The following is a 19,715-nucleotide window of genomic DNA, read 5'->3' as shown; positions in this document are numbered from 1 at the left end:
TTGGAGATAAGACTCTCACAGGTACTTTTCTGCCTGCGCTGGCTTCAAACCGTGATCCTCAGATCTCAGCCTCCTGGATAGTTAGGATTCCAGGCTCCGCCACTAGCACTCAACAAGCACATATAATTTTTTATTGTTTTTGGTGTCAGTACTGTACTAAGGCTTGTGACTAGGCACTGTCCTAAACTTTTGTGCTCCTCTGGTTCCCTACCACTTGGTCTCCACTTTTGGCTTTTGGGTGAGTAATTCGATGTAAGAGTCTCACGGACTTTCCTGCTTAGGCTGGCTTCCAACCACAATACTCAGATCTCAGCCTGTTGAGTAGCTAGGATGACAGGGGGGAGCCTCCCTGGTGGGCCTTCAGCTGCCCAGCAGCAGCTACTTCCTGGGGACACATGGCTTGGTGAAGTTACTGCCTTCAGAGGTGTGCTGACTCGCACAGTCACTTGGTCCTCCAGGTCAGTACTCACTGGATGTCCCACCCAGATTTCCATGCTACAGTCCAGGGAGACCATGTGTGGCAGGCAGCCTGGGAGAGCAGGGAGAGACACTAGCAGTGACTCTGGGGGATGCTTTCCCTGCAGCAAACCTGATCAGGGTTACCTGGGTAACCCTGGCTATCACCTCCTTTAAGATGTGGTACTCTCAAGATGTGGCACAGTGGCTCACGCCTATAATCTCAGCTACTCAGGAGGCTGAGGTCTGAGGATCAAGGTTCAAAGCCAGCCCAGACACAAAAGGACCTGAGATTCCTATCTCCAATAAACCTCTAGAAAATGGGAAGTGGGGCTTAGCTCAAAGGTAGGGTGGTAGCCTTGAGCTGAAGAGCTCAGGAACAGCACCCAGGCTGAGATCTAGCTCCATGACCCACCCACCAAAAAAAAAAAGAGAGAGAGAGAGATGTTGTACTCTCAAGTGCAGAGTCCTCCTGGGTACTAGCACAGAGTACTATATTGGGTACTTGTATAAAGTACTCTCAGGTACTAATGAAAACACTGGACAGTACTGCTGGGTACTTGTGAAGTACTCTTGGGTACTAGTGAAGAACTCTCTCTGGAGCTAGTACAAAGTACTCCCAGGTACTTTGGTACTGTTGGCAAGTACTGTCAGGGCACACTCTCAATTTTCTCGCCAGCCTCACTCTTCCACTTGGCAGGACCATGCTGAATCCAGCAGCTCCCACTGCACCCTTAGAAACATTGTGAACTGCTGGATCAGTCCTGACCTAAAATCCATTTATTGGTGTGTGGGTGTGCGTGCGTGCGTGCGTGCGTGCGTGCGTGCGTGTTATCCTATTCACAAGGAGCAGGAGTGAGTTCCTACAGAGGTATAAGGTAGCAAATGAAGCAACTTCAGCAGCTGCCCAGAGTGGCCTCCATCAGCCAGGAGTGAGCAGTTGGCTTCCTAGGAGCTCAGGGCACACATCCTAGTGGAATGCTACCCAGACACTGTGACTGGCTGGCCCCAGCCCAGCCAGGCTGCCACTGTGGAGCCTCCTCCGTCCAAGTCTGTCATGGTGGGGCTGCCAGCTCACTAAGCACTGGAACAGGGCTGGAAAACCGCCTACAAGTTAAAAGAGACTTCTTTCCAATAGACATTGCTCAGGCGGATTTGGTCCTTATCTTCCCGTTCCAGAACGAGTGCTGTTCATTTCACTTCTGAAAATTAAACACACACAAACCTAAACCCAATAACAGAAAAAACAGGTGTGGCCCTGCAGGATTGGCAGAAGGCTCTTCTGGGAACTGATGAGTAGCTGGTTGTCTGGGCAGCAGAGCATGGAGTCTTCAGGTGTGGGAACTCACTGAGGCCATTCTCCTGGAAGGGTTTCATCCACAAGTATTTGGGGGCAAGAACAGAGCACACTGGTGCAAAGATTATTTCAATTAAAAAAAAGTCTTCACAGAGCACAAAAGCCAGTGCTGATGTCTGGGCTGGAAAAGGTATTTCAAAAGCCATTATGGCTGAGTGCTCGGAAGGCTAAGATCTGCGGATCAGGGTTTGAAACCAGCCCAAGCAGGAAAATCTGAGATTTTTTTTGTGAGTCATGGGGATTGAACTCTGGGCCTGGGTGCTGTCCCTGAACTCTTTAGCTCAAGGCTACCACCCTACTCCTTGAGCCACAGCTCCAGTTCCCCTTTTCTAGTGATTAATTGGAGATAAGAGTCTCATGGTCTTTAGTACTGGGGCTGGCTTTGAACTTTGATCCTCAGATCTCAGCCTCCTGAGTAGCTAGGATTACAGGCATGAGTCACTGGGCCTAGCAAAAAATCTGAGATTCTTATCTCCAGTTAACCACAAAAAGTTGGAAGTGGCACTGTGGCTCAAGTGGCAGAGTGCTAGTTTTGAGCAAAAAAGCTCAGGGACACTGCCCAGGCCCTGAGCTCCATCCCCAAGACCAGCTCAAACACACAGATGGCTACTGCACTGCCTCCCACCCCACACTTTTGCAAGGAGGCCTCAACATACCTCCTGGATGGTAGTGTGTGTGCCCCCTTCTCATGAATGTGGCAGACCATGGTACTTTCCCATCAGCAGTGTGCAAGAGATGCTGGGTGACACTCAAGACCACAATGTGTTCCCTGGGCTTTCCTAGGATGCTTGCTGGTGGCCTGGGCCACCATGGTGTAAGGAGGCGTGACTGGCCACGTGGAGGAGCCACAGTCACAGTCAACACTAACATCGACCTTAGGAGACACAAGTAAGGATGCTTTTAGAAAGCTTTCGACCTCAACTGTCAGGTCACCGCTAGCTGCGCATCCAGAACTGAGGTGAAAGCAGCCAGAAGCATCTTGGAATGCTGTCTTGCACCTGGCTCTTGGGACACAAAGCAACACTGGGCATATTTCATTCCTGTTTCCCCACCTGCCTCTTCCCCTCTCGTCCTTATCCCTAATGGCGGTCAGTTGTGTGCCTTGGACACATCATGACACAGGTATAAGAGAAAGAAAAGTCAGACGTATCTCACTACTCAACCAGAATGGTGAAGATGTAAAATGGGTGCCAGTGGCTCACGCCTGTCATCCTAGCTAATCAGGAGGCTGAGATCCAAGGATCAGGGTTTGAAGCTAAGACTGGGCAGGAAAGTCCATAAGACTCTTACCTTCAATTAACCAACAGTGAAGCTATGGCTCAAGTGGTAGAGCACTAGCCTTAGAGCAAAAAAAACTCAAGGACAGAGCCCAGGCCCCGAGTTCAAGTCCTAAGACCAGCATACACATACATACACACACACATACACAAAGATGGTAAAATAGAGTTCCATGTGTTCTACACACACATGCTAAATAAATATAGTAAGTATAGATATGGCGGAAGTAGCTGGTACCGCCCAACCTGCCTTCCACCAATGACTATGCTGTCTTCAAAAGTCCTTGTGCACTGCACAGCCTGCATGCCTCCCTGGGCCGCTCTCACCCTTCCCAGCACCACCAGCTTGCCATAGCTAACTCAGCTGTCACCCCCTGATGACCCACCACCCTAGGGATATCTGGTCACCCTCTGGGTCTCAAGCCTCCATCCCCATGTTTTGGGTCCTCAGCCCCCAAGCACAGCACGAACCACCCACCCATCTTAAGCCTGGAAAGAGGGCCCAGGTGGAAGGTCGAGGCAGGAAGGACCACTCAGCTACCTGGCTTTCTAAATCAAGCCCACTTTATTTGCCATTTCCCACATGCCACAAATGTACATGAGAATACCCACCCAAGATGTAGCCATCAGAGGACACACAATTCAGGGATGGGGTCACTGGGAGAAGGCCACCACCCACCATGCATGATCCCACAGCTGGGCAGGGACAGGGAGGCCAGGCCTCAAAAGGCAGGGGGTGGTTAGTTAGCACCTGGTCACCAGATATGGCACTGCCTTGGGCAGTGTCATTGTGAGTCACAGTAAAGAGGCTGGAGGGGATGCCATGGCCGGCCTGCAGGCCGAGTGCCACACATACACATACACACATATACACACACACACTCCTCCGACCTGTGGCTTTGGTTGACATGGCCAAGTATCTGATGCTGTGATGTCAGCAGCAGGCCACTCCTGTCAGCCACACCCAATCAATAGGCTGGCTGGACCCACAGCTGCTCTGGGTTCCTGTGGAAACTTGGCTGTGCACCACCTCCACTAGGTTCCAGAAGTTTCTATAAGAACCCTGCACCCCAGAAGCAGGTGAGAGCAGTGTAGAACCCCCAGCATTGTGGATAAGACCACTGAGGACACAGGCAGCTGTGGCTATGCCCCTAATTAAGCCTGAAGCCTAGTGCAGGGCCTCCAAGGGCGGCTGAGGAGCAGCAGAGCAGACTCTATGTCCCCACTGCTGAAGGAGAGATGTGCTCCCCATTCCGGACAGTAGTTTCTCACCATGGAAATGAACAGCAGCCCATGGCAACATGGGGCCTGAGGGCCATGGATCGAAGGTCAGAAGCCCAGAGGTGGCAAGAGCAGAGAGCAGGGCAAAGGTGAGGACACAGGCCACTTTGGGAGGCCCCAGGACTTCCCTCTACAAAGGAACATACTCCCAGATCTCCTGCCTTCCGACTTTCTCTCTCACACACATGGCAGGTACAAACATGAACACATATATGTGTACACACACCCAGGCACAAGTGCCAGTATGCACACATGCATGTGTAGACACAAGCCAGCATGGATGCCAACACACATGCACGCACAGACAGGTTCATATGTTCACGTAGGGACACGTGTGTGCACACACACTGGTGCAAGAGGGTTCATGCATGTGCATGCACACTCAGGCACAGGCACACGAGCTGACTGGCCTTCCTTGGCAGTCAGCATACAGCTTGCCCTTTAACAGCCCAGCCCTGCCAATTGGGGACCATGAAGGTGGATTCCTTTCCCAGCACAAATGCAGCAGAATATAAATTGCAATTCACACTGGTGCCAAAATAGCACTTAGCGAAAATAAGCACGTTATTAACATCTGGTGCATCCCATCTCGGGTGTGGAAGGAGCAGAATTTCTCACTCTAATTCCAAGGACAGTTGCAGGGGACATTCACACAAGGCCTAATAGGGGGTACAGGCTGCTCCCCAAGGAGATGCACAGCCCTGTCTTGGGGGGGGGGGAGCGCTGGCTCAGGAGAATAGGTCACCCTTGGGCTAAACTTGCAAAGGAAAGGGCAGAAGCCAGGCCCCCCAGCGCCCCCAGGCCCCCCAGGATCAGCCACGTAGGCCACCTGCCTCCCTCCTGGGCCACTCCCTCACTTTGGGGACCAGTGATCTGATCTCACATAGCGGCCTCAGGGACCAGCTTAACACTATAAAAGAATGACTGCAACTGGGGGGATGGTGTGCCACCTTCCAGCTGTGGGGACCCTGGCCTGGCTCTCCAGCTGCCTGTCTTGCAGTTGGCAGTGGCAGGAGGAATGGGGCAGGGCTGTGGCTCCCAGACGTGGCGTGAGGACCGATTGTTGAGGACCTGAAGTGCGGACTCCAGGTCTGGTGGGCCTGCTGTCAGTTCTTCCTGGCAGGTGCTGGCTGCAGCCTAGGGCAGCCAGGGCATCCAGTGTTCCAGAAGTCATGACTCAACAGGTAGAAAACCAGATTAGAAGAGAGTACATCGCACTTATGAGCCATCTGCACCCATGAGCAGAGCTTCGGGACAAAAAGCAATGGAGAAAACAAAGACATACAGCCCAGAAGGGCAGGGAGGAGCTGAACGAATGTGCATGGGAGATGGGGCAGGCAGGCCAAGGGCTGCACCCACTTTGCTCTGTCCTCTGGGGCACTGGCAATGAGCAAGGCCCAGTGAGCTCTGTGACCCCAAGCCCACCTGCGGTGACCCCACCGGAACAGTGTTCACTGCCGGGGAGCCACTGCTAAGGAGATCAGATGAGGAGTCATGCAGGGTCCCCTTGCTGAGGCTACCAGCTCCAGGCGCCTTGCAGGTCCAGAGGCAGAGGTGGCTCCCTGCTCCTGGCCTCCTACTTCTGCTCTGGGGTTATTCTGACAAGAGCTAATATGCACATTTCCCCAACAGGGAATGTCCAGGGTCCCCTGGGAGCTGACCGCCATGTGTGTGATGTTCCTAGAGCCTTGGGCCAGTCCTGGTCAGGGGAACGGAGCCATGGCAACCAGCTGTTCTTGTCCCCCGTGGGGTGGGGGAGTCATAAGTCTACAGCCGGGGACATGGCAGAGATGGGACCAAGTTAAAATGAGGGGTTTTTTTGTTGCTGTTGTTTTCTCTTTTGTGGAGCTGGGATGAAACTTAGGGCCTTGTGCATTGGGCTGCACACACTCCCCAAAATATGTCTTGATGGAAAAGCACACTCAAACCACAGCCGTGTAGCTGTCAGTATGGACATGCAGTGGGGCCGGCCGGCCTTCCCGCACCCCCTGCCCAGCACAGGCAATGGCAGCCAAGAGCCCCACGCCAGCAGGCCGCGGTTACTGGAGCTGAGGGGCACTGAGGCTGCAGGGAGGGGGAGGGCACAGGAACACACTGCTGCCTCCCCATCTCTCATACCCAAGACATCATGGGTGGGGGGAACGCAAGAGGAAATGGGGTATCAGGCAGGCAAGGTGGGGCCAGAAAGATGTTGTCCTCCTCTGTGACGTATCCCCAGGGCCAGCGCAGGGCTGTGAGCTGCGCCCGTCACCACCACAGGTTTGGCGGCTCCTCGGCCACTCTGCTCTTGAACAAGGTGACCTCGTCCAGGTGCACCATGGGGACGTCGCGGATGACGTCAGCTAGGCCCTCATGCAGCAGGGGGAAGATGACGACGTTCAGCGCGGGCCTCTCAGCCTGGAAACTGAACCGGAGACGAAGAAGCCTTAGCAGGGCTGGCCACAAAAGGCATCGCCACTGAGCTCCACAAGTCCAGGGGTATCTGGGAGTCACCCCACGAGGGCCTCACGGGCCCTGACATGCAGGTAAGGCCAGGCCCAGAGGCCACCAGGAGCCACACAGCCCTGCTTGTCACCCCCATCCCCATGTCTTCGGCCTAGCCACAAAGGAACGCCTGACAGTGCATCTGTGTGGGAGCTGTGGGCGTGGGCCTGGGGTGGCCCTGAGCCCAATGTCACAGGAACATGCTGTGAGACTGTGGCAGGAGACTAAGACAGGAACAAAGGATCAGATGGGGTTCTGCACAGGCAGACGCAGTGCCACCACACCTGATGCTGGGCCCCATCTTGTAGAGACATGTCCTCACATTGACCAGCTCTGCAATGGGGGTTGGGGGAAGCTTCACAACCTGTCACTCAGACTCAGGGCCCCATGCAGGGGCTGGAGACAAGCACCTCGATATCCCAGGAAGCCAGACCTGGCTCTCCAAGATCTCAGACCCAGAGGCGCCATGGCTGCAGGAGGCAGCAGTGCTTCCTTTGTGTTTCTGTCTGGATCACATGGGGATGTCATGAGGACCCCAGGAGGGTTGGACAGGCCGGGGAAGGCCTCTATTAAAGGACCCCCATCTTGACCCATGGAACCACCTGCACCCTGTTCACCCTGCATGGACTCAGGTGACAGGGGTGGAAACAGCCGTGCCTCCACTCACAGGCTTTGAGGGTGCAAGGCTGTTACCCTCAGCAGTTAGAGAAAATAAGGTCTCCAGGAGTCATTACAGGGACCCTGGGGAGTGGACATAGGGCCCTCTCCAGCCCAGCAGCCATGAGATTGGGAGGAAATGGTCACAAGTAAGACAGTTCAAGGGAGCCATAACCATCCCTTTGGGGTCTCCATGAAGGGCAGGGCCCAAAACACAGGGGTAAAGCTGGCAGCAGAGGAAGAGCCAGGGTGGGCCCAGGCTCAACTCCATGGTGTGGTGGGTGGGGCCAGTGCAGAAGGCAGCTCATGTACTAGCCTGGTTTTCTAGGACAGATAGTAGAACTGGCTAGGATGGCCACGGAGCAGAAGCAGAGCCAAGATAGGCAGAAAGCCAGGTGTGGTGGCTCTTGCCTACAATCCTAGCTTCACAGGAGGCTGAGATCTGAGGACTGAGGTTCAAAGCCAGCCCAGGCACTAGACCAGGAGACTCTTATCTCCAATTAAACACAAGAAAACCGGAAGTGGTGCTATGGCTCAGGGGTAAGGCGGTAGCCTTGAGCTGAAGAGCTCAGGGACAATGCCCAGGCCCAGGGGGTAGAGTGGTAGCCTTGAGCTGAAGCGTTCAAGGACAGTGCCCAGGCCCAGAGTTCAGGACACATGACGGGGTGTGGGGTGGTGGGGTGTGGGGGTGGAGAAGATGCCCAGGCACTGATTCTATGAGACTCTTATCTCCAATTAACCACCAGAAAACTGGAAGTGGCTTTGTGGCTCAAGGGGTAAAGCGGTAGTCTTGAACTGAAGAGCTCAGGGATATCCCCAGGCCTCACAACCAAAAGAGAGAAAAAAACACAAAAAATCAAAAACAGAGAAAGCCAGACTCACAAGTAGAAGGAAAAACAAAAAGCAAAAGCAGAAAAAGCCAGAAGTGGTGCTGTAGCTCACCTGGCAGAGTGCTGGTCTTGAGCAAAAGAAGCTCAGGGACCCTACCCAGGCCCTGAGTTCAAGTCCCAGGACAGGCCAAAAACAAAAAAGATAACCAGAACAGGGTTGGACACAGTGGCACAGGCTATAATCCCAAGTATTTGACAGGATGAGCTGGGGCAAAAAAAGTTTGAGATCCCCTATCTCCACCAGTGGAGAGGTATCATGAATTATGCCTGTCACTCCAGCCAATCAAGGCTTCGAGGCAGACCCTATGTGGAAAATTACCAGTACAGAAAGGACTACAGGGGTAGTTCAAGTGATTAGCATCTGCTAGCAAGCATGAGGCCCTGAGCTCTGAGCTCAACCCCCAGTAACACTTTAAAAAACAAGAAGGGCCGGGAGTTTGGACTAGTGGTGGAGTGCTTCCCTAGCATGCATGAAGACCTGGGTTTGATTCCTCAATACTACATACATAGAAAAAAGCTGGAAGTGGTGCTGTGGTTCAAGTGGTAGAGCTCTAGCCTTGAGAAAGCCCAAGGACAGTGCTCAGGCCCTGACTTCAAGGCCCAGGCCTGGCAAAACAACAACAAGCTGGGCTAGGTGGCTCTGTAATGCTAGCTACTTAGGAGGCTGAGATCTGAGGATCAAGGTTCAAAGCCAGCCCAGGCACAAAAGGACCTGAGACTCTTATCTCCAATTAACTTCTAGAAAAATGGGAAATGGTGCTTTGCTCAAAGGTAAGGACCAGTAGGGCCGTAGCCTTGAGCTGAAGAGCTCCAGGATAGCACTCAGGCCGAGTTCAAGCCCCACAAAACAAAACAAAACAAAACAAAACCCATGGAAATTAAAGAGAAATAAATCAGCAAAGTGAAGGGGGTGGAAGTTATGGCTAAAGTAGTAAAACACCTGCCTAACAAGCATAAATCTCTGAGTTCAAATCTTACTATTACAAAAAAGGAAAGAAGAAGTCGGGTGTGGAGAGGGTCAGGTTGTTTTTTTTCAGGTGTCACTTGGAGAAAACAGGACTTTTGCCAGTGACAGGGCAGAGGGACCAGGCTCCACTAGCTTGGCCACAGGAAACCAGGCAGGACCCATGTAGGTAGCCAGCAGAAGGCCTGCGGCCAGGGGAATCCTAAATTTGGCAGTTCTGTGTTACTTCCAAGGCAGAAAAGGAGTGAGGGGAAGAAAGGACAAGAAATTTAAAGCTGCTTCTCACACCTCCCTGTGCAAGGTGGGTCTGGGGAGGAGCTGGACACTGCTAGGCAACTGAGGGCCATGGCGCCATCTGCTGGGGACCTATGGAATAGCACCTGGCCCTGCTGGATTCCTGAGACCTGGGAACCAGGGAAACAAAGAAAATCTTCAGCAGACTCAAGGTCCAGGCCCATGGCACTTGGCTCTGGAAAGCCCACTCACCAATCTCAGGGCCTGCACTTACTCTATTCTTCTTTATGTTTTTAGGGTTTTTACACTATAGCTCAGGCTGGCCTCAAACCCATGATCCTCCTGCCTCAGCTTTCCAAGTGCTGGGATCACAGGCTTGGTCCTTTCTCCTTTCTGATAAGAATCCTGTCTTTCCTACTGACTCCTAGGGACTCCACTTCTCACCTGTTGGAGCCTCAATTTCCCCATCTATCAGCTGGGGCTTTCCTGGAGTTTCGACAACATAGCCCCTGCTTGATCTCAGAAGGCTCCCTGGGCATCAGCAGGAATACAGGCAGCTGGTGGGCACTGCCACCCCTCTTAACAAGCGTCCTATGTTTCCAGATGCTGTGCTAGCATCACAGTGGAAGCACATGGACACAGAGCTCAAAAGGACAGCTCATCTTCTACCCACAAGTCCACAGCCAGCCTCACGTCTGACAATGACCACCATGGCCCTCCCAGGTACCCTGTGACCAGAAGCCACTGGGCCCAGTGAACCCAACACTACCACACGGGGCCCAAAATGTACAAAGAGAGATACCGAGTGTCTGCCTTGGAAAAGCAAGGATCTGAGAGGACTCAAAGATTCTGGGTGTGCTGGAACACACAAGGCCCCGTGTCCAGGCCCAGCCCTAGAAAAAAGGTGCAAAGCACTTGACATTTTCTGGGAAGCACCACATACCCCAGGGAAGGCCAGGAGCTGGGGGCTGATAGCCACAGGAAGACCAGGGGGCTTCCAGGGGAGGTATGAGTCACTGGGCCCAGGCAGCAGCATGGCAGACTGCCCATGTGAGTAGATAGGAACGGGCAGCAAGGCCAGAGTGGGCACCTAGGGCTGGCCCTGTGCTGGGAGGGTTCTGAGGATCAGAAGTAAGGCAGCCTCCTTGGCTTGAACTGCTCAATGACTGTTCTCTACTTTAGAGAAGACTGCCAGTAGATTACACAAGAGGGGGAAATCCAGCAACTTCCAAAGCAAGTCCCCATGCTGTGGGGCAAAGCAACTCCCCTTAACGCCTGACATTTTGTCACTGGCAGTACTGAGGACTGAACTCGGGGTCTTGAGATTGCTAGACAGCCACACCTCCAGTCCTTTTGACTTTATTTTTCAGATGGGGTGTTGTGTTTTTGCCCTGGGCCAGACATAGACTGTCATCCTTCTACTTATGCCTCCATGGCAGACAGGAACCACCATGCCTGGTTTGTTGGTTAGGATGGGGAGGGGGAAGGCTCTCACTACTTACTTGGGATGGCCTAGAACTGAGAGATCCTCTGGATCGCCACAGAAGCTGGGATTACAGGTGTGAGCCAACATACTCAGACAACCCCTGACTTATAACAGAAGGGAGCCAGCAGTCTGGCCTGAACAGCCATACCCACTAGAGCTGGGGCTGCCCCCACTCTCTATATAGCTGCACACAGAACAGGCAGAGGAGCTGGAGGATACTAGAGCAAGCACTACAAAGCTGATGTTAATGCCGAACCCCAGCAGGCATCAGCTGTGTCTCCTACCACAAGGACCACAGGGGACAGGCTGTGCCAGGCTTCCCTCACCAGCACCCAGGGCCACTCACACCCCGCAGAAGGACAACTCAACATCTGGAATGAAGGGAGGTCAGGGACACAGCAACTCTGCTGTCTCTCATGGCTACAGCAGACACAACATGACCTCTGTTACTGAATACCAAACAGCAAAAACACCACAAGGAAGCCTGGCCAAGCTGTCTCATTCCTGCAGTCCTAGCTATGTGAGAGGCTGGAATCAAGAGGATAAGAGGATCCAGGTTCAAAACCAGCATAAGGGCCGGGAGTTTGGCCTAATGGTAGAATGCTTGGCTAGCATGCACAAAGACCCAGGTTCGATTACATAGAAAAAAAAAAAAAAAAGCCAGAAGTGGTGCTGAGGCTCAAGTGGTAGAATTCTATCCTTGAGAAAGCCCAGAGACAGTGCTCAGGCACTGAGCTCAAGCCCAGGACTGGCAAGAAAAAAAAAAAAAAAAACAGCATAGGCAATAAATCAGGAGATCCCATTTGAAGAGGAAAACAGCATAGTAGTGTACACTTGTCATTCCAGCTATGGGCACCATTGTAAAACAGGAAGACCAGCCAGGCACGGTGGCTCCCGCCTGTAATGCTAGCTACTCAGGAGGCTGAGATCTGAGAATCATGGTTCAAAGCCAGCCCCGGCACTAAAGAACACGAGACTCTTATCTCCAATTAACCACTAGAAAACTAGAAGTGGTGCTGTGGCTCAAGGGGTAGGGCCATAGCCTTGAGCTGAAGAGCTCAGCGACAGCGCCCAGGCCCAGAGTTCAAGTACCACAACTGACAAAAATAAAAAACAAAAAACAGTAAGACCAAAGTCCAGACTATCCCAAGCAAGAAGTGAGACTCCTATCTCAAAAATAATCAATCAGGCCAATTGCCAATGGCTCATACCTGCAATCCTAGAAACTTAGGAGGCTGAAATGCAAGGAGGATCACTATTTAAAGCTAGCCTTAGCAGGCAAGTCCATAAGACCCTTATCTTTAATTAAATACCAAAAAGTCAGAAGTGACACTGGTTAAAGAGATAAGAGTGCTAATCTTGAGCAAAAAAGGTCAGAGACAATGCACAGACCCTGAATTCAAGTCCAGTAAAGGGGGGGGGGGGAACATAGAAGCCTTGAAACCCTACTTGAAAACTAAAGCAAAAAACAAGGCTGGAGGCATCAGCCAAACAAATAAGATCAATTGTAAGACCCTGAATTCAAATCTCAGGACTGCCAAAACTAAAAACCCAGATTGGCTAAGCAGTGCTAAGGTGCCATGGTTATGGAAAACAAGGCGAGCTGAGCTAAAGAGGGCCATGAACTGGCAAAGGCTCTGGAGAGATGCCCCTACAAGTGGCACAGGTCAGATACAAATGCCATGCCAGGACACAATTGGGAAGTTACAGGACCTCAGAGGGCTCAGTTGATTGTATCATTGTATTGCTTGGATAACCATGTATGGGATAGATACATTTTCCACAATTATTTAAAAAGTTGCTGAAGCTGGGTGCTGGAGGCTCACACCTGTCATCCTAACTACTCAGGAGGCCGAGATCTGAGGATCATGGTTCAAAGCCAGCCTGAGCACAAAAAGCTAAGACTCTTATCTCCAATTAACCTCTAGAAAACAATCAGCTTAGTTATCCAGCTTATAGCTTTAGCAATTTGACTCACAGCTAACATTACTGCAGGTCACCTATTAATTCACTTAATGGGGAGCTTGGCTCAAGGGTAGGGTGGAACCCTTGGGAAGAGCTCAGGGACAGTGACCAGGCCAAGTTCAAGCCCCATGACCCACGAAAAAGTACAAAAGCACAGGGGCAGTGCCCAGGTCCTGAGTTCAAGTCCCATGGCAAAACCCCACCTTCCAAAAAGAAGTTATTGGAGACCTCGGTGGTTTTTGTTTTGTTTTGGTTTTTGCTAGTCCTAAGGTTTAAAATCAGAGCCTGAGCACTGTCCATGGGCCTTCTCAAGGCTAGAGCCCTCCCACTGAACCACAACACCACTCCAGCTTTTTTCTATGCATGTGGTACCAAGGAATCAAACTCAGGTCTTTATGCATGCTCAGCAAGCACTCTACCACTTGGCAAAACTCTCAGCCAGACTTCGATGTTCTATATAGCATAATAGGCACAATGTAGGCAAGTACTTAACTTTTATATTTAGTGGGGAAGGGTTGGGCCATTCTGGAAAAGAGACCATTAGGTACCTGTAGCTCACACCTTTAATCCTAGCTGTTCATGAAGCTGAGATCTGAGGATCAAGGTTCGTTCAAAGCCAACCTGACCAGGGAAGACTATGAGACTCTCATCTCCAAGCAGCCACCAAAAAGCCAGTAGAGCTGTGGTTGAAAAGGTGGAGCATCAGCCTTCAGTGAAAAAGTTCACGGAGAGTGCCCAGGCCCTGAGATCAGTCCCGGTAGGAGAACAAGAGAGACCAGGTCTGCAGGAGGGCGGCCCCTCCCCTCTGTGCTGGGGATCATGGAGCTGTGTGAAGCCCCCTGGCCACTCAGAGGCCAGCCAGGGCTACTCACCTGCGGAGGAGTGACTGTTGCAGGCTCTTGCAGGTGGCCAGAGAGTCACCAGTGAACATGTGGCACACGACGACATGCAGGCAGCGGGCCATGAAGGCCAGCACGGCATCGGGTTGCAGGGTGCCACTGCGGGACACAAGGCAGAGGCGCTGCAGCGAGGGGCAGTGGCTGAGTGCCTGGAAGAACTGGGCATTGGCGCTAAAGTAGGGCTGCTCCAGCCTGTGGGAGAGAGGGGGAGGGAGAGAGAGGCATGAGTCCTGGGCCAGGCTCCTGCACCCCACACGATGGCCACCAGGGAAGTCTTGGGGAGTACTCAGAGTCCTGAGTCTCCCATGGAAATCCTGGCTTTGGGGACCCCATGCAGTGAGCCAGCCCACACATTTGGTTGTGAGCTACAGGCTCAAGGCCACCAGCTCCAAATACCCATACCAAAATCAATTTTAAGCTGAGTGCAGTGGCTCACATCTGTATTCCTAGATACACAGGAGCCTGAGATCTGAAGAGCACAGCTCAATGCCAGTCCTGGCAGGAAAGTCTGTGAGAGTCTTATCTCCAATAAACTACTCAGAAAAAGCCACAAGTGTGCTGTGGCTGAAGTGGCAGAGTGCTAGCCTTGAGCACAGAGAGGCCCAGTGACAGCACCCAAGTCCTGAGCTCAAGACCCAGGACCAGAACAAAAATAAATACTTTTTTATTTACAGTTCAGGTCTGGGAATTTTGCCTAGTAATACAGTGCTTGCCTAGCATACAGAAAGACCCAGGTTTCCTTCCCTGGTACCATACAGAAAAAGCTGGAAGTCGTGCTGTAACTCAAGTGGTAGAGCTCTATCCTTGAGAAAGTCCAAGGACAGTGCCCAGACCCTGGGTTCAAGCTCCAGTATGGGCAAAAACAAAAGAAGTCCAGCTGCCAGTAAAGCCTGCGGCTGTGGATTCTGTGGAATGCTCAGACCATGGGAACCAGTGGGCCCTGGATGAGAATCAAAGGAGGAACAGAGCAGGTGGGGAGACCCTGAGCATATGGAGGGCCAGCTCAGAGCTGGGAGGGAGGAGAGGCAAGTTGACCAGTCCCCTAGTTTCATGAAAGCCAGGGCCCTGTGGGAGCATCCTCATCTGGAAACAGGGTATTTACACATGTAATTGAGATGACTGAAGGTCCCTGCACTGCTTGTGGTTTGTTCCTGATAAGGCCAGGAGTCAAAAACTGGTGCACCACTCTAATCCCAGTACTCAAGAAACAGACAAAAGCATTGCAAGTTTGAGGCCAGAATGGGCTATGCAATACAGCAGCTACAAGAAGTCAATGTTGGCCCTGTAAAAATGGAGGCAGAGCCTGGGGCAAGGGCCTAACAAGTCAAGGCCCATTGGGCTTTGCAACTCTGCTCAGAAGCTGGAAGGACAGAAGGCTCCCTCACAGGCTCAGAAGGAATCAGCTCTGACCCTGATGTCTGGTCTCCAGAAGAGTTTATTTCACTCACAAGTCTGTGGTCACTTGCTCCAGTGACCCCAGGACCCCAGCTTAGACACCAAGGACAGCCAGGACTGAAAGCCCTACCAGCAGGAAACAATGTGTACCTCACATATACTGGACATTTCCAGAGAGCACTTGTCCCCCTTGGACAGCAGACTGAAGCCATCATGGCTCCAGCAGGCTCAGGTAGAGCATCTACTTCACATCAAAACAGAAGCCAGTATAATCCTATAATCCCAGCTACTCAATGGATAGAGATCCAGAAGTCCATGGTTCAAAACCAGCCAAAGCTAAAAAACCCTTGTAACTTTACCTCCAAAAGAACCAGAATAAGCCAACTTGAACTAGGTGCTGGTGGCTCACACCTGTAATGCCAGCTACTCAGGAAGCTGTCTGAGCCTCACAGTTCGAAACCAGCCCAGAGAGGAAAGTCCATGACACAGCTCCAATTACCACACACACTCACACACACAAACTTAGGAGTGAAGCTGTGGCCCAAATGAAAGAACCCTAGCCTGAAAATACAAAACAATAACAAAAAACCTGGGGGTGGGACTTTGGCCTAGTGGTAGAGTGCTTCCCTAGCATGCAAGAAAGCCCAGGTTCAATTCCTGGGTACCACATAAAAAAGCTAGAAGCGGTGCTATGGCTCAAGTGGTAGAGTGCTAGCCTTGAGAAAGCCCAAGGACAGAAGTTGGGCCCTCACTTCAGTCCCAGGACTGGTTAAAAAAAGAAAAAACAAAAAAGCTGAGACAGTACACAGCTGTCTGATTTTAAGCCCTAGAACAAAGGAAAGCAAGCCAACTTGAAAGCATGGCTCAAGTGGTAGAGGACCAGCCAACAGGCAAACCATTCAAGCTTCAAGCTTGAGGCAGCTGAACTCAATGCCAGATAGGAGGCAGGATGGGGAGGTCCCCATAGCCAGGAGTGGAGCAGACCCACTCTAGGCTGTGGAGGGTCTTGGGACTTCCCCTGTGTCATCAAGGGTGGTGTACCCAGGAGTGGAGCAGACCCACTCTAGGCTGTGGAGGGTCTTGGGACTTCCCCTGTGTCATCAAGGGTGGTGTACCCATGTCAACATTCCTCTGGAAGTAGAGTACAGAAGGGGTGTGGGGTCCCAGAGACTCCCCAGCTGTGAACAGCACACAGCGGGAGACCCCTCCCCACCTAACAGCAGGTGGCACTATGGGTCTGTGCCACCATCAGGTCCCTCCAGGACTAGAGGATTTTAAAGCCAGGGCCGTGCTAAGGCATGGACTTCTAAACCTGCTGAGGATCGTGCCTTTCATTCTTCCTCCAGGAAGGCCACCTGCACAGGCCCAAGAGGAGCCTGAGCCTCGGAGTTCCCGTCCAGCTCCTTCCTGGTCAGCTCCCACCTTTCTGCCTACAAGGAGATGACTTTCAAATACTGTCCCTATGGGTTGACTTTGCACTGCACCCTAATGCCCACCCTGCCCCAGCTCCAAAGGTCCAGGGCACACAGTAAGTGTTCAGACTCCAGTGGGGCCTTGAAATTGCTCCCAGGGCCATGGCAGGCTTGGCTGCTGTGGCTCCCAGCTTCCACCCAGTCTAGTTTGATTCCTGGGCAGTGCCCTTCCTGCCCCACTTACCAAGGCAGGGCTTGGCCAGGTGCGGAAAAGCAGGTGCCCTTCTCTGCCTGCCCCACCAGAGTGTGCCCAAGCCCACAGCCAGTGCAACCTGTCCCGACCGCAGCTCCACAGTAGGCAACACTCAGGTTTGGGAGAGCAAGTTCCGGTGATCATTCCATGGCTGTGAACACTTTTTTGCTCTGTGTATTCGGCTGCCCATTAGGGAGCCATGTCCCAGAAAGTCTTCCTCCCCAATCCATACCCAGTAATGGTGAAGCTAGGCACAGCTATGCTGCACTGCCCAGTGGTGGCTGAACTTCACAGGATGGGGACACATAATGAACACTGCAGCCTGCTGGGGTCCTGACAGGAGCTGGTGCTTGTGCAATCATCATGTGTGAAGAGCAGCTAGCAGCCCCTGCCCAGGTCCAAGGAGCCCCCACTGTCCTGATCCCGGTGTCAAAGCCAAAGCTCACATTGACATGCTCTTGGCAGTCTGCAGCCACCTGCCACTGTGTGGTACACGGAATCAGTGTCCTGCATGGACTTGGCTCGCTGGGTGGGGATGCAGGGTGCTACTTGGCACGGTCTGCCTTTTACAGAACTGGCTGCTGTATTTCCCATCTGCCATTTGTTCTTGTGTGTGTGCATGCACGTGCACGCGTGTGCATAGGTACCTAGGCCTCAGCAGCTCTCTTGGCATTTTTTTCGCCCTAAAGCCTAGCCCTCTACAACTCGAGCCATGGCTCTATTTCTGGCTTTTCAGTGACTAGAGATCAGTTTCATGCTAGGCTAGGTTTGGATTAGGATCCTCAGATCTCAGCCTCGTGAGGTCAGAGCAATCAGGGCAGGCACAGGAAGACATGGGGGACACCAGATCGGAAGTGGGCAGGAGCTGGGAGAGGAGGCTGCAGGGACACAAGCAGGAGAGGAGGAAGGGGTTATGAAGTGGTGCAGGGCCAGGCACTGCTCCCACCAACTGTTCTGTATCCAGCCCTGACATTTCCTCTCCAGAAGGAAGGGTAGCCCAGAACTAACAAGACTTGTGAGGGAGGAGAAATGTGGACCCCACAGTCCAGCTCACAAGCATTTATGGGAGGTGCAGGACCTGGGCCCCTCCTCTCTGTATCTGCTCAAGCCCAGGACCAGGGCCAACAATTTCAGCAACACTTAGGCTTCAAAGCCTGCAACTGGGGCCAAGAGTGTGGCCTAATGGTAGAGTGCTTGCCTAGCATGTACAAAGCCCTGGGTTTGATTCCTCAGTAGGACATACACAGAAAAAGCTGGAAGTGGTGCTGTGGCTCAAGAGATAGACCACCAGCCTTGAGAAAGCCCAAGGACAGTGCTCAGGCTCTGAGTTCAAGACCAGGACTGGAGGGAAAAAACTGCAATTGTTTGGACAGCTGGGGTCTATCCCTGGGCTTCAAGCCCCAGTGCCAACAGGGACCCAGGCAGCCTCAGCATGACCAGATTCCAACCACAGGGCAGAGTATAAAGCCTGGCCAGAGAGTTGTGGAAAGTTCTGGGCCAGGAGCAGAACAGAACCAGCCAGTTTCTGCTCATATCTGGCTTACTTCCTGTCATGCTGTGACAGAGGCCTATTATGGGGCCTGGAACCTAGGGCAGGATGGAACTTTAGCTCTGTCCCCAGATTTCTGCTTCAGTAACATGGGCTGCAGAAGGCACCAATTTCCAGGGATGAGGGGATAGCTGGCTCAGCACCTGGTCCCCAGAAAATTCTGTCTGTCTGTCCAGGAAACAACAGCCAGGCTCAAGTGCCTCTGAGCCTGGCCTAACTGGCTCCATGTTGCCTGACCACCTGGCCTCAGAGAGGGATGTGGAGCTCCCCCAGCTGCCCCTGAAGTATGGCCCACACCTCTGCAAGCCCAGACCCACACCACTAGCCACATCTCCTGTCTGTCCAGATCTTCTACATCTGAAGCAGGTGGATATTGGGGAAATACTGGAAAGGAACCCCTCAGCCCCACGACACAGTCCAGCATCATCCAGTAAGAGGATTCCCCCACACGTGGGCCTAGGATCACCAGGGGCCCCAGGTCACAGTCTAAGAGGGAGACCCTGGAGGCTCAAGCCTCTATCTCTTGCTGTCCTATCCCAGGCCTCAATCCTGGGAGTCTTCATCCAGCCTCTGAGCTCATCTGTCCTATTTTTTTTTCTTTTTTTTATGGTGCCATTCCTGGAGCTTGAATCCAGGCCCTGGGCACTGGCTCTGAGCTTTTTTGTTCAAGGCTGGAGTGATGCCATTCAAACAACAGCTCCGTTTCTGGCTTTTTGGTGGGTAAATGGAGATAAAAGTCTCACTAACTTTCCTGCTAAGGCTGGCTTTGAACTGCAATCCTCAGATCTCAGCCTCCTGAGTAGCTAGGATTACAGAGCCATGGGCACCCACACTGTCCTCTCCATCCGGTCCTTGTGGGACACCAGCACCCCTGGGTGAAGTGCTCAGCAGGTCACCACCTGCCTCTTCCACCTTGTCTTCCCACCTCCCTGGCCTCCTACAGAGCCTGGGCTGCTCAGAGCCAATTGGGTTTAGGTGACTTTTCAAACCATTAAGGCTTCTGTGCATGCTGTCACTCATCCCCAACCTCAACCCCACGGCCTCCAGCTAACTGCAACACATCCTTTGATAACCACCAAGGGAAGTCCAAAGGCCCTGTGTTCAAATCCTGACTTCCCCTCTTTCTGGTTCTGGTGTCTGGGAATCCTGACCTCCA

General features: G+C 52.5%; 1 protein-coding gene across 1 annotated transcript in view; it reads right to left on the bottom strand.

Annotated features, from left to right (window-relative positions):
* Positions 1 to 3,537: 3,537 nt before the first annotated feature.
* Positions 3,538 to 19,715, bottom strand: part of Fbxl18 (F-box and leucine rich repeat protein 18) — a 28,771-nt gene continuing 12,593 nt past the window's right edge. Inside the window, exons 4-5 of the mRNA XM_090329817.1 lie at positions 13,924 to 14,142; positions 3,538 to 6,775 (exon numbers count right to left, since the gene is read on the bottom strand). Of these exons, the coding sequence (XP_090185943.1) occupies positions 6,619 to 6,775; positions 13,924 to 14,142 (376 nt within the window). The 3' untranslated portion in view covers positions 3,538 to 6,618. The remainder of the gene's footprint in view (positions 6,776 to 13,923; positions 14,143 to 19,715) is intronic.

The sequence above is a fragment of the Megascapheus bottae genome, chromosome 3 (assembly GCF_031878675.1).
Source record: "Megascapheus bottae isolate mThoBot1 chromosome 3, mThoBot2.hap1, whole genome shotgun sequence".
Classification (NCBI taxonomy): Eukaryota; Metazoa; Chordata; class Mammalia; order Rodentia; family Geomyidae; genus Megascapheus; species Megascapheus bottae.
The sequence above is the reverse complement of the archived record's forward strand: the minus strand, read 5'-3'. Positions and strand labels throughout refer to the sequence as shown.